General features: G+C 40.2%; 1 protein-coding gene across 1 annotated transcript in view; it reads left to right on the plus strand.

Annotated features, from left to right (window-relative positions):
* Window positions 1-555: 555 nt before the first annotated feature.
* ZNF254 (zinc finger protein 254) overlaps window positions 556-15,371 on the plus strand; it is a 45,981-nt gene continuing 31,165 nt past the window's right edge. The window contains exon 1 of the mRNA XM_063701183.1: window positions 556-1,556. Within this exon, the coding sequence (XP_063557253.1) occupies window positions 1,527-1,556 (30 nt within the window). The 5' untranslated portion in view covers window positions 556-1,526. The remainder of the gene's footprint in view (window positions 1,557-15,371) is intronic.

The following is a 15,371-nucleotide window of genomic DNA, read 5'->3' on the forward strand; positions in this document are numbered from 1 at the left end:
AAACAGTGTATAAACAAAAGCAAAATATGCTTTTGATGAAGAAAGTTAGAAACATTTTGTCTACTTTGAAATTATTTAAAGGTTGTTTCAAATTGAAAATATAAAAATAATGTAGATTAAAATACAACATAAAAATTTTAAAAATGGCCAGGCACGATGGCTCACGCCTGTAATCCCAGTAATTTGGGAGGCTGAGGCGGGTGGATTATCTGAGGCCAAGAGTTCGTGACCAGCCTGGCAACATAGTGAAACCCCGTCTCTACTAAAAATGCAAAAAATTAGCCAGGTTTGGTGATGCACGCCTGTAATCCCAGCTACTCGGGAGGCTGAGGCAGGAGAATCGCTTGAACCCAGCAGGCAGACGTTGCAGTTAGCCAAGATGGCGCCACTGCACTCCAGCTTGGGCGACAGAGCTAGACTTCGTCTAGACAAAAAATAATAAAAAAAAAATTATAAGAGATCATAAAATATGTATAAAAATCTAGAATGGTCAAAAAGACAAATTTGATGTACTTTATTTTTGTTATTTTATTTTTTTTTTTGAGACAAAGTCTCGCTCTGTCGCCCAGGCTAGGGTGCAGTGGCAGGATCTTGACTCACTGCAACCTCAGCCCCCCGGGTTCAAGGAATTCTGCTGCCTCAGCCTCCCGAGAAGCTGGGGTTACAGGCGTGCGCCACCATGCCCAGCTAATTTTTTTTTCTTTTTTTTTTTGAGACGGAATTTTACTCTTGTTGTCCAGGCTGGATTGTAATGACGCGATCCACGCTCACTGAAGCCTCCACCTCCCAGGTTCAAGCAGTTCTCCTGCCTCAGCCTCCCGAGAAGCTGGTATTACAGGCACGTGCCACTACGCCCAGCTAATTTTGTATTTTTAGTAGAGATGAGGTTTCACCATGATAGTCAGGCTGGTCTCCAACACATGACCTAATGTGATCCGCCCGCCTCGGCCATCGAAAGTGCTGGGATTACAGGCGTGAGCCACCGCGCCCAGCTGATGGATTTACTTATAACGGTTTATCAAATTAGCTTTAGTGCTGATAATACATTATTACTAAAGTAAAAGTTGATTTTCTCTTGAACAAAAATTTTATGTATTATTAATATACATAAAATATGTTTGTTCACATTTTGAATACATTGAAAAAGAGAGAGAGCAAAAAAGATATAGAATTTTCCCATGCTCTGGGGTGGGCCTGGCTCAGCTCAGGGAGGAAGCCCTGCCCGATAAGGCTGCAGCTTAGGCTGTCACTCTTTTCTTCAGCCTAGGGTGTGATCACATCTTCTATCACTCAGGGTCTGAGTAGGCGGGGCCTTAAACGTTATCCAACTAGGGACGTTGGGCTGGGAACTGTCCAATCAGACACACAGCTGGACTGGACAAAGCGGCTTCCGGGATATGGCGGGGCCTTTGTCTCTCGCTGTCGCCGGAGTCCCAGGTCTGTCTTCACTGCTCTGTGTCCTCTGCTCTTAGAGGCCCAGCCTCTGTGGCGCTGTTACCAGCAGGTATTGGAGATCCACAGCTAAGATGCCAGGACCCCCTAGAAGCCTAGAAATGGTGAGAATGCCAGTCCGACATCCCGAGAGAGGGGAGGGGGCTGGTTGGAACTGGTGGGAAGCGGCTGTGGCGGGACTCAGGCCTCCCCCCAGTCAGCTCAACAATCTGCGCCCAGCTCGACCTCAGTCCCCTTCAGAAATAAGTTGGCGGCTACGCTGACAGCCAGACCCCCAGGAGTCCTGTTTCTTCCCTGCGCAGTGACTGTGCCCTGGCCTGGAGCCCTCTCTGGGCAGCTGTGGACCCGCAGCCCCGCGTCTCTCCCAGATTGTTCAGGGACCCGGGGAGGGTCGTCAGGGGAGAATCCTGACTCGGGTTGCGGGTTCATGAACGGGAAGAGCTTTGGTCTGTGGGGTTCCCAGGCCCTCTTTTTTCCCATTAAAAATTTATGGGCGTCACTGCAAAAATATTAAATAATTTAATAAAAGAATGATTCAAAAATTGTACCACACCCAGGTGTGGTTTGTACTTTTGTGGTCCATGGAAGGGGCCTGAAGAAAAGATTGTTACAAGGTTCATGATAAAGAAAACCAAATTCAATAATTGGCTAGATACAGTAATCTAGGTTGTCGTTTTTTTTTTTTTCTTTTTTTTGAGACAGAGTCTCACTTTTTTGTTCAGGCTGGAGTGCAGTGGTGTGATCTCGATTCACTGCAACCTCCGCCTCTTGGGTTCAAGCGATTCTCCTGCCTCAGCCTCCCTAGTAGCTGGGACTACAGGCGCCCGCCACCACAATTTTTTTATTTTTAGTAGAGACGGGGTTTTACCATGTTGGCCAGGCTGGTCTCCAACTCCTGACCTCAGGTGATCCACCCGCCTTGGCCTCCGAAAGTGCTAGGATTACAGGCGTGAGCCACCGTGCCCAGCCTAGTTTCTTAATTTTTACATTCAAGGTGGGAATATCCTGGTTATGTAATCATAGCTTAATTGTCAGCTTATTCTTGGTTAAGCAAGAATTTTGTTTCCGCTAATGTAGTAATTTACCAAAAAATGCTCTTGAGTTTAGATTTTTTTTTTAGAAGTAGAAATCCGGGGACTAGAGCCACCTCAATCTAATTGCCTGCCACTTAATTATTTTCACACTCCACAGGGGACTGCTTTTTTCCTGAAATTTTCACATGTATCCCAAGCAGGGCCTCAAGTCCACCCCTCATCCCCTCTTCCTCCAGCCTAACTCTGGCTTGCAGGAAAATACTAAATTTCCCGTTTTGTCTGACATTCCCAAATGCCAATGTCCCCTACCTAATTCACTTTATCTGTTTGTCCTTTAGTGTAGATTTTGATACCTGTTTTAATTTTTATTTATTTATTTATTTTAATTTTTGAGACAGAGGCTTGCTCTGTCACCCCGGATGGAGTGCAGTGGTGCAGTGGTGTGATTTAGGCTCACTGCAACCTCTGCCTTATGGGATCAAATGATTCTCTTGTCTCAGTCTCCCAAGTAGCTGGAATTATAGGCGCCCGCCCCCACACCTGGCTAATTTTTGTATTTTTAGTAGAGACCGGGCTTCACTATGTTGTCCAGGCTGGTTTCAAACTCCTAGCCTCAAGCGATCCGCCTGCATCAGCCTCCCCAAGAGCTGGTATTACAGACGTGAGCCATCTCGCCTGGCCAATTAATCTTTTTTTTTTTTTTTTTTTTTTTTGAGACAGAGTTTCACTCTTGTTGCCCAGACTGGAGTGCAATGGCACAATCTCGGCTCGCCGCAACCTCCGCCTCCCAGGTTTAAGCGATTCTCCTGCCTCAGCCTCCCTGGTAACTGGGATTATAGGCATGTGCCACCATGCCTGGCTAATTTTGTGTTTTTAGTAAAGACAGGGTTTCTCCATGTTGGTCAGGCTGGTCTCAAACTCCCGACCTCAGGTGATACACCCGCCTTGGCCTCCGAAAGTGCTGGGATTACAGGCGTTAGCCACTGCACCCGGCCAATTAATCATTTTTTGACAAAGCATTTGATGGCACATTTAAAAAGATTTGTTTTCTTTTTGTAAATATTTCCTATGAGAAGAAAGCAAAGAATAATCTCCTGACACTGTATTGTAAAATATCTCTGCGTTTTTTTTTCTTCTATCTTCCCTAGTCACAGATATCTTATCAGAATGTTTTGGGTCAAGTTTTCCTTTTGGAAACTATAGTGTGATGTGTCTTCAGTCACCATTCGGTTTTCTTGGACCTGGGTTTCAGTACTGTATTGGGATAAACTAAGATACCCACTATGGCTATGTCTGCTTAGAGTGTCTAGTAAATATCAGCTTCTGGGTCATATTCTCTCATAGGAAAATCTGAGGTATTGAGTGTAGCTTCCCAAGTGCGCAGGTGGATGCCCTGAGTCTAAAAGGCATTTCCTAGTGCACTTTTTTTTTTAAAGCTAATTTTATGAGACATTAATATTGTCTTCACCCAACCCAGCTTTCATTTCTTAAAGACACATTGCTGGTCAGTCAATCAGATACTAGTATTGAGGAGAAAACAAATAATTTCTGCCTCCTGGTTTCCTTTAGAGAACAGAAAAATAGTAAAAAATTTCTAGAAAACAAAACAAAACAAAACAAAAACCAGGGCCAGGCATGGTGGCTCATGCCTGTAATCCCTACACTTTGGGAGGCCAAGGAGGGTGGATCACGAAGTCAGGAGTTCGAGACCAGCTGGCCAACATGGTGAAACCCCATCTCTACTAAAAATACGAAAAAAAAAAAAAAATGCTGGGTGTAGTGGTACAGGCCTGTAATCGCAGCTACTCAGGAGGCTAACGCAGGAGAATCAGTTGAACCTCAGAGGTGGAGGTTGCAGTGAGTGGATATCACGCCACTGCACTCCAGCCTGGGCGACAGAGTGAGACTCCATTTCAAAAACAAAAACAAACCGCAAAAAACTGACCCCAGTGAGTTGGTGTAAGAACTTGCAGAGTAAAATGCGCCTGAGGCACTCACTGGGGCATAGTTCAGAGTCTCCTGAGAGGGGGTTATTGAGCACTTTAGTGAGTAGGATGGGGTGGGACAGTCTCTCAAGTAATTGGATGGCCTGACTTGACACATGATTAAGGCATATCTGTGTCTTGAAAAGGTTTTTTCACTTATTTTGACCTAAGGCTTGTTTTCATTGTCTTGAGACGGTTTCCCTCTGTCACCCAGGCTGGAGCGCAGTGGTACCATCTCGGTCCACTGCAACCTCCAGATCTTGAGTTCAGGTGATTCTCATGCCTCAGCCTCCCAAGTAGGTGGGACTACAGGTGTGCACCACCACACTCAGCTAGTTTCTGTAGTTTTAGTAGAGACAGAGTTTTACCATGTTAGCTAGGCTGTTCTCAAACTTCTGGCCTCAAGTGACTCACCTGCCTGAGCCTTCCAAAGTGCTGAGATTACAGGCATGAGCCATTGTGCCCAGCTCACCTCAGTTTTTTAACTGTGTATTGCATTTTATTAGTAGAGCTTGAAAGGTAAGAAAATATTTACAAAGGGCATAAAAGAGGTGAGTTTCAAAAACATTAATATGTAATAATATATTTTATTTGTTGAACATTTTCATTTACCTTTTTCTTTCTCAGAGTGAGTTTAGGAAGTTTCTCGGACATGTTTTTTTTTTACGGAGGAGTGATTTTTTTTTTTTTTTTTTTTTTTTTTTTGAGACAGAGTCTCACTCTGTCGCCCAGGCTGGAGTGCAATGGCGCCATTTTGGCTCACTGCAACCTCTGCCTCCCGGGTTCAAGCAATTCTCCTGCCTCAGCCTCCTGGGTAGCTGGGATTTCAGGCACACACCACCACACCTAGCTAATTTTTGTATTTTTAGTAGAGACAGGGTTTCACCATGTTAGGCTGGTCTTGAACTCCTGACCTCGGGTGATCCGCCCGCCTGGGCCTCCCAAAGTGCTGGGATTACAGGCATCAACCACCGTGCTTGGCCTATGGCTGAGTTATTTCAAACAGAATTCCATCTAGCTTTTAGAATGGTAGCTACCAAGGAAAAAAATAAAGAAAAAAAAAAAAATCTCTCTTCAATTTCAGCTGTAGACAATGAATACATTTCCACAAAACAATGTGATAGATAATTGATGAGTTAAATAGATTCCTAAAAACTTCAATTCCTTTTTTTTAGCAGGGTAAATTCTTGGTAGTGAACATCTTTGTTCTATATCCTGTGTTTTTTTGTGTGTTTGATTGTTTTTTGAGATAAAGAGTTGCACTGCGACACCCAGGCTGGAGTGCAATGGTGCAATCTTAGCTCACTGCAACCTCCAATTCCCAGGTTCAAGTGATTCTCCTTCGTCAGTCTCCGGAGTAGCTGAGACTGCAGGCCTGTGTCACCACACCTGGCTAGTTTTTGTATTTTTAGTAGAGATGGGGTTTCACCATGTTGGCCAGGCTGGTCTCGAACTCCTGACCTCAAGTGATCTGCCCACCTCAGCCTCCCATAGTGCTGGGATTACAGGTGTGAGCCACTGCGCCCAGCCCTATATCCTGTTACTTTGATTTTTGACTTTAATGCTAAATTTTATGTGATGAAACTTGGTACCTCCTAGAAGTGTTCCTATGTGATTATTATTATTTTTTTTTTGAGATGGAGTCTCGCTCTGTTGGCCAAGCTGGAGTGCAGAGGCGCAATCTCAGCTCACTGCAAGCTCTGTCTCCTGGGTTCACGCCATTCTCAGCCTCTCGAGTAGCTGGAACTACAGGTGCCCGCTACCACGCCTGGCTAATTTTTTGTATTTTTAGTAGAAACAGGATTTCACCACGTTGGCCAGGATGGTCTCGATCTCTTGACCTCGTGATCCACCCACCTCGGCCTCCCAAAGCGCTGGGATTACAGGCATGAGCCACTGTGCCTGGCCTTTTTTTTTTTTTTAAATGGAATTTTGATGTTGTTGCCCTGAGTGGAGTGCAGTGGGCGATCTTGGCTCACCTCAACCTACACCTCCTGGGTTCAAGCAATTCTCCTGCCTCAGCCTCTAGAATAGCTGGGATTACAGGCACCCACCACCACCATGCCCAGCTGATTTTTGTATTTTTAGTAGAGATGGGGTTTTATCATGTTGGCCAGGCTGGTCTTGAACTCCTGACCTCAGGTGATCAACCCCCCCTCGGCCTCCCAAAGTGCTGGGATTACAGGTGTGAGCCATCACGCTGGGCCAAGCAATCCTCTTGTACCTCAGCCTTCCAAGTACCTGGGACTACAGGCATGCACCACCACACCTAGGTAATTTTTGTTTTTGTATTTTTTTAGAGATGGGATTTTTCCATGTTGCTCAGGCTGGTCTCAAACTCCTGAGCTCAGGCAATCCACCTGCCTTGGCCTCTCAGAGTGCTGGGATTACAGGCATGAGCCATTGTGCCTGATCATACCATATTTTCTTTATTCAGTCTACCATTGATAGGCATTCAAGTTGATTCCATGTCTTTGCTATTGTGAATAGTGCTGTAGTGAACACCCTTGCGCATGTGTGTTTATGACAGAATAATTTATATTTCTTTGGGTATATACCCAATTATTAGGTTGCTTGATGAAATGGTAATCTGTTTTTAGTTCTGTGAGAAATTGCCACACTGCTTTTTACAATGGTTGAATTAATGTACACTTTAACAGCAGTGTATAAGCGTTCCCTTTTCTCTGCAACCTTGACATCATCTATTTTTTTGCTTTTTAATAGCCATTCTCACTGGCATGAGATGGTATCTCGTGGTTTTTCTTTGCATTTCTCCAATAATTATTGATAGGCATTTTATTATATGTGTGTTAGCCACATGTTTGTCTTCTTTTGAAAAGCATCTTTGTCAAGTTTTTGTCTGCTTTTTAGTGAGGTCTTTTTTTTCTTGTAAACTTGTTTAAGATTTTTATGGATTCTGGACATTAGACCTTTGTTAGAAGCATAGTTTGCAAATATTTCCTATTATTCTGTTGGTTGTCTGTTTTCTGTGTTGATAGTTTCCTTTGCTGTGAAGAAGCTCCTTAGTTTAATTAGGTCCAATTTGTCAATTTTTGTTTTTTTGCAGTTGCTTTTTGTATCTTCATTATGAATTCTCTGCTAGATTCTATGTCTAGAATGACATTTCCTAAGTTATCTTCCAGGGTTTTTTATAATGTTAAAATAAAGATTTCAGTCTTTAATCTTGAGTTGATTTTTGTATATGGTGTAATAAAGGGGTCCAGTTTCAATCTTCTACATAGTGCTTGCTAGTTATTCCACCACCATTTATTACATAGGGAATTGTTTCCACATTTCTATTGTCACCTTTGTTAAAGATCAGATGGTTGTAGGTGTGTGACATTATTTCTGGACTGTCTATTCTGTAGCATTGGTCTATGAGTTTGTTTTTGTACCAGTTCCATGTTGCTTTGTTTACTGCAGCTCTGTCGTATAATTTGAAGACAGGTAATGTAATGCCTTCAGCTTTGCTGTTTTTGCTTATGATTACCTTGGCTATTCAGACTCTTTGGTTTTATATGAATTTTACAATATATATATTATTTTTTAGTTCTTTTAAAAATATTTTGGTCATTTGATTAGAATAGCATTAAATCTGTAAATTTTGGGGGGCAGTATGATCATTTTTAGGATATTGATCTTTTCTATTTATGAGCATAAAGTTGTTTTCCATTTGTGCCATTTCTGACTTCTTTAAGCATTGTTTTGCAATTCTTATAGAGATCTTTCACCTTCCTGGTATTCGTAGATATTTTATTCTTTTTGTGGCAGTTGTGAAGGGATTGTGTTTATGATTCGTATTTGGCTTGGATGTTGTTGATTTACAGGGACACTACTAATTTTTGTACACTTACTTTGTATCCTGAAATGATACTGCAGTTGTTTGTAAGTTAAAGAGCTTTTCTATGAAGACTATATGGTTTTCCAGATGGAGAATTATGTTGTCTGCAAACAGGGATAGTTTGACTTCCTTTCTTCCTGTTTAAATGCCTTTTATTTATTTTTACTTTTATTTTTTTGAGATGGAGTCTCGCTCTTCGCCCAGGCTGGAGTGAAGTGGCAGTCTTGGCTCACCACAAACTCCATCTCCCAGGTTCAAGTGATTCTCTTGCCTCAGCCTCCTGAGTAGCTGGGATTACAGGCATCCACCACTGTGCCTGGTTAATTTTTGTATTTTTAGTAGAGGTGGGGTTTCACCATGTTGGCCAGGCTGGTCTCGAACTTCTGATCTCGTGAGCCACCCACCTTGGCCTCCCAAAGTGCTGAGATTACAGGCGTGAGTCACCTTACCTGGCCAAATGCCTTTTATTTTTATCTTTTGCCTAATTACTCTGACAAGTACTTCCAATTTTATGTTGAATAGTAGTGTTGAGAGAAGGCATCTTTGCCTTGTACCAGTTTCCAAAGAGGAATGCTTCGGGGTTTTTTTTTTTTTTTTCTTTTTGAGATAGAGTCTCACTTTGTCTCCCAGGCTGGAGTGCAGTGGCACAATCTTGGCGCTCTGCAGCCTCCACCTTCTGGGTTCAAGTGATTCTCTTTGCTCAGTCTCTCAAGTAGCTGGGATTACAGGCACCTGCCATCACACCTGGCTAATTTTTATATTTTTAGTGGAGACAGGGTTTTGCCATGTTAGCCAGGTTGATCTCAAAATCCTGACCTCAGAGGATCCACCTGCCTTGGCCTCCCAAGTTGCTGGAATTACAGGCATGAGCCACTGCACCCGTCCACTTCCAGGTTTTGTCCATTCAGTATGTTGGCTGATGGTTTGTCATATAGATAACTTACTATTTTAAAGTATGTACCTTCAATGGCTAGGTTGTTGAGGGTTTTTAACATGAAAGATGTTAAATTTTATCAAAAGCTTTTTCTGCATCTATTGTGGTAATCTTGTGGTTTCTGTCTAGTTTTCTTTATATGATGAATCACATTTATTGATTTGTGTATGTTAAACCAACGTTACATTCCCAGAATAAATTCTACTTGATCATACTGGGTTAGCTTTTTGATATGCTGCTGGATTTGGTTTGTCAGTATTTTGTTGAAGATTTTTGCATCAATGTTCAAATATATTGGCCTGAATTTTTTTTTTGTTTGTTTTATCTTTGCCAGGTTTTGGTATCAGAATAGTGCTGTTCATATATAATGAGTTGAAAAGAAGTTACTTTTTCTTAATTGCTTAAAATAGTTTCTGTAGAAATAATAATCAGCACTTTTTTGTACATCTGATAGAATTCAGCTGTGAATCTGTCTGGTCCTTGGCTTTATTTGGTTGGTAGGCTATTTATTACTAATTCAATTTTTGAGCTTCTTATTCATCTATTTAGGGGTTTCATTTCTTTTTTGTTAATTCTTGGAAGGATGTATTTGTTCAATACTTTTTTCATTTTTTCTAGATTGTCTTGTGTGCACAGAGGTGTTCATAGTACATTTCAAGATATTTTTGTGGGGTCAGTGGTAATGTCTCTTTTGTTATTTCTAATTATGTTTATTTGGGTCATCCCTTCTTCCTTATCTAGTTAGTGGTTTATTTAATTTTTCATAGATTTAATTCCTGGATTTTTTGATATTTTGTAAAGTTTTTATATCTAAATCTCAGTTTAGTTCTGATTTTGGTTATTTCTTGTCTGCTGCTAGCTTAGGGATTGATTTTCTCTTGCTTCTTTCATTCTTTTATTGATTATATCAGGTTGTAAAATGAAGATCTTTCTAACTTTTTAATTTGAGCATTAAATGCTATAAATTTCCCTTTAACGTTATCTTAGCTATATTGCAGAGATTCTGATGTGTTGTTTTTTAGTTCTTTTTTTTTTTTTTTTTTAAGATGGAGTTTTACTCTTGTTGTCCAGGCTGAATGCAATGGCACAGTCTCAACTCACAGCAACCTCTGCCTCTTGGGTTCAAGCATTCTCCTTCCTCAGCCTTTCAAGTAGTTGGGATTACAGGCATGTGCCACCATGCCTGCCTAATTTTTGTAATTTTAGTAGAGACAGGATTTCACCATGTTGGCCAGGCTGGTCTCAAACTCCTGACCTCATGTGATCTGCCTGCCTCAGCCTCCCAAAGTGCTGGGATTACAGGTATGAGCCACCATGCCTGGCCTGTTTTTTTTGTTCTTATTTGTTTAAAATAACTTCTTGGTTTCTGCCTTAATTTCATTATTTACCAAAAAGTTATTCAAGTGCAGGTTGTTTAATTTTTATGTAATTGTATCAGTTGTTTTATTTTTATTGAACTATATTTCTGTTCAGCTGTTTGCTTTGTATAATTTTGAGTTTTTTGAATTTGCTGAGGATTATTCTATTTCTGATTGTGTGGTCAGTTTTTGAGTATGTGCCACATGGTGATGAGAACAATGTATGTTATGTTATTTTTAGATGAAGACTTCTGTAGATGTCTATTAGGACTATTTGGTCAAGGGTAGACTTTAGGTCCTAATGTTTTGTTAATTGGCTTCTTCAGTTATCTGTCTGTTAGTGCCTGTGGGATGTTGTAGTCTCCCACTATTATTGTGTCATAATCTAAAACTCTTTATAGGTCTCTAAGAACTTGCTTTATTCATGTGAACCCATGAATTTTATATAACACCTTTCTCTCTTCTGCTTTTTCTCCCATAAGCATTCTTACGTGTGCACACAGTGTGCAAAATTCAGATGTCCAAGAGTTCAAGGACATGTGATGGACCTGTCTGTTGTAAAACAAAATATAAATTAGAAATAAGAGGCTTGGTCCACATTAAGATAAGAGAAAATATCTTACTAAAATCTCTTTTCTTAAAACATTTAGATTGTGTGTAGATTTTTATCCCTGTTTTTTTGAGATATATGTAAATCATATTAACAGCAAAATAAAACTTTTGTCATTTTTTTTGACTCAGGATTGTCTTTATCTGGGACCTGAGATTAATTGCTCTTTTTTTTGCTTTGGCAAAAGATTATTCTTATAGATAGTCTTTTAAAGTTGACACAGATTTGTTCAGAGTAAAGCTCATTCCAAGAGCACACAAAAGTTGAGCATAAAAATAGACAAAATTTAGCAATACAGAATTATAAAGATTAAAAGATACTGAGTAAGTTGTTTGACAGAAACCTGATTATCCATGGTGATCATTTGCAGGCTGAATTATAAAGATTAAAAGATACTGAGTAAGTTGTTTGACAGAAACCTGATTATCCATGGTGATCGTTTGCAGGCTGAAGTATTTATACTACAAAAGCAAAAAGAGTTCAGTTTATGGCCGGACGTGGTGGCTCATGCCTGTAATCCCAGGATTTTGGGAGGTTGAGGTGGGCAGATCACCTGAGGTTGGGAGTTCGAGACCATCCTGACCAACATGGAGAAACCCCATCTCTATTAAAAATACAAAATTAGAAGGGTGTGGTGGTGCATGCCTGTAATCCCAGGTATTTGGGAGGCTGAGGCAGGATTGTTGCTTGAACCTGGGAGGCGGAGGTTGTGGTAAGCTGAGATCATGTCATTGCACTCCAGCCTGGGCAACAAAAGCAAAACTCTATCTCAAAAATAAAATAAAATAAAATAAAATAAAATAAAATAAAATATACAAGCAAACAAACAAAAAAAAAACAATTCAGTTTATAAACTGAACAGTGGAGTCTGTTGTCATACCTTGGTTTCTATTTATTACTTCAGTACAATTAGCATAGTTATGCAGTGTTTGTAGACAACCTCATTCAAACACATTCACTAGTATTTTCTACAACAGTATGAATAAAACCATAATATTTACTTTAAATGAATTCCTTAAATAGCTGTTTTAATATTGTGATTCATACTTTTGAAATGTAGTTTAACTGAATTATAGTTAAAGAAAATGTTTAAAAATTCCACATACATTATGAGTAGTACATTAAAATTATTCATACTTACATATTTATGTCTAATATCCAAAGAAAATTTACTACCAAATCGTTACAGTAGATGTTAGTCTGATAGGCTTATTAATTTAACCAATAGGGATAATTATAAGTAAGCATAATGTTAGTGTCTTTCATTTCAAAAATTGGAATGCTGCTATTACAGGACAAATAAAGGCAAGTGATGTGGCCATCCCAAAACTGTAATACCTCTCTAGTAAGCTATGTTGTAGGCTCACATATATTCCATTATACTATCACAGTCATATTTTAATTTTTCATCAAAAGTACTGGTGGAAGTTGTCAAATATATTTCAATATAGATTTTGCCTTCAATGGCTAGATGAGCGCAGCAGAGATGAATAAAAACTTTTAAAATTCCACTGATAATATGCCCCCTTTCTTCATAGTACTCATGTTACTCATGCTGAGAGTAGCTATGCACTTTGGGTATTTAGAGAGAAATTCTTTTTAGAGGAATATTTTCTGACTGACTTGAGCAATCTTATATCTAATCTCAGGTTTTTTAAAGAGGCTTTTAACTTCCTTTTTTCTCAATATAATCTTTCTTGGAGTGAGAGCTGTTTTTCTTTTGAATGCTTTGTATATCTGTTTTAGAAGCCCTATTGGTATCCCATAATATCTCTGAAAGACAGGCTATTACAGTGAGAACTCTTGGAGCTAGCTTTATCTGGATGCATGCTGGAAATCCAGCAGTATTTTTTCCATGTAACCATTATAAATAGAAACTGTGGCTTAAACAATGCTCTCTTTACCATTATTGTGAAAGTGCAATTCTACCCAAGAGGCCTGCAGGCTCTCCTTCTGCAGTTCAGGCTTCGCTCTTTTTTTTTTTTTTTTTGAGACAGTCTTGCCCTGTCTCCCAGGCTGGAGTGCAGTGACACGATCTCAGCTCACTGCAACCTCTGCCTCCTGGGTTGAAGCAATTCTTCTGCCTCAGCCTCCAAGTAGCTGAAATTACAGGTGCCCTCCACCACGCCCAGCTATTTTTTTTTTTTTTTTGTATTTTTAGTAGAGATGGGGTTTCACCATGTTGGCCAGGCTGGTCTCGAACTCCTGACCTCATGATCCACCAGCCTCAGCCTCCCAAAGTGCTAGGATAACAGGCATGAGCCACCATGCCTGGCCAGGCTTCACTCTTTGATGTGACACTAAAGTGCTGCTGTGGGAATTGGCATTCACCTAAGATGTGAGCTGCCAGCTGTGAGCCCTGCGCTGTGGGCTGTATGTCAGTGGCAGGTGGTACGAAACAAAAGAGGACACTGGCCACCAGAAGAGGGGAAGCAAGAGTGCTCTAGCACGTCTTCAGGGAGTAGAGAGCCACTGATTTAAAATGCAAGTAGCCAAAAAGATAGCACCCTTTTCAATCACTTTTGTAGAAGAGTGAAAGTCTACCTTAAGCAGTTACCTGGCTTCAAGTTGCAAACTACCTTCTGTCATGAAGATGTGAAAAGCTTATTTTGTCATTGAATATAACCAGTTAGCATACATGGATGGCCTCCCCAATGACCAGGTGAATTTAGGATGAACTATGGCATGGTGCTGTAAATTCTTCTACTTGTGAACTAATTATGGTAACTGTCTTTCTGTCTTTTCAGTCTCTTAAGTAGACTGACTGTAATACATGTGACATTCAGATTTAAGTGTGTAATGAAACAATTTTCTGTCTGTTACATTATTGTGGTTTCTCTGGGGCTGAAGAGAATTTTTAAAAAATTATATTTTCCAAACAGTGTCTAGAATTACCAGACATAATATAAACACATAAGGTGCCAACCAAGCTTTATTGTAAAGGGGACTTTCCCTCTTAGTCTTCCAGTCAACTCACAATTATGCTCTAAAGTGCATGCTGTCACCTAAATATGCAGGCAGAATTGTGTCTCTGTGTATTTGGTGTCTATAGTCCTCTATAGTCACTTCTAGAGGGACTAGACCAGATTTCTACAAACTTTATAGGGCAGATATTAATCATTTTACTTCATTCCATGACTCTTTTATCTTCAGAACTGAAACTGATTCAGAGACCATGGAGCCCAGAAACCTAATCAGAGTAACAGTGTGCATTGAGTAGACATGGAGACATGAGAATCTCCACTTCTCTTTCCCTTCTCTCGCTAAAATGCTCACAATTGCAGGTAACAACTGCTGCTGCTCCACCCATCTGGGACCTAAATCTGCAGCTCTGAATTCTAAATCTAGGTCTTGAAATTTGAAAAAAAAAAAAAAAAATCCAAAACTTTTATTTGAGGAATGAAAGTCTTTTTACTTATAAAACTCAGAGAGACATTAAAATAAAAGCACAATTACATCTTTCTCCCTTCCTTCAACTATGTATTCATCTCTTGACATTGTTCACTATTGCCACAGGTAGGTGTAAGTTAAACTAATAATGTCACACTGGACACTATATTCTATACCCTTACCCTTAATGTACAGTCAATCAATAATTAAAGTTATTTATTTAAACAAGAATTTCTGACAAACAAGTTTGTATTTGTATGTCTTTCTTTTTTTTTTTTTTTTTTGCCTTCACAAATCCACTTGTAACTGCTGCTAATCAAAGTGCAAATTCCAGGCATCTTGAATATTTCTTCTCAAGTTACAATACTTAAGCTTGGCCCAAATAAACTGTCTACTTATATTCATGTTGTGTCAGCTTTTTTTTTTTTAGATGTAGTTTTGCTCTTGTTGCTCAGTCTGGAGTGCAATGGCTTGATCTTGGCTCACTGCAACCTCCGCCTCCCAAGTTCAAGTGATTCTCCTGCCTCAGCTTCCTGAGTAGCTGGGATTACAGGCATGGGCCACCATGCCCGGCTAATTTTGTATTTTTAGTAGAGGTAGGGTTTCTCCATGTTTGTCAGGCTGGTCTCGAACTCCCAACCTCAGGTGATCCTTTGACCTCAGGGGATCCGCCTGCCTTGGACTCCCAAAGTGCTGGAATTACAGGCATGAGCCATGGCACCCAGCTCGTATCAGCCTTTTTTTAGGTAAAATATTATTTAGAATTT

The sequence above is a fragment of the Gorilla gorilla genome, chromosome 20, assembly GCF_029281585.2.
Source record: "Gorilla gorilla gorilla isolate KB3781 chromosome 20, NHGRI_mGorGor1-v2.1_pri, whole genome shotgun sequence".
NCBI lineage: Eukaryota > Metazoa > Chordata > Mammalia > Primates > Hominidae > Gorilla > Gorilla gorilla.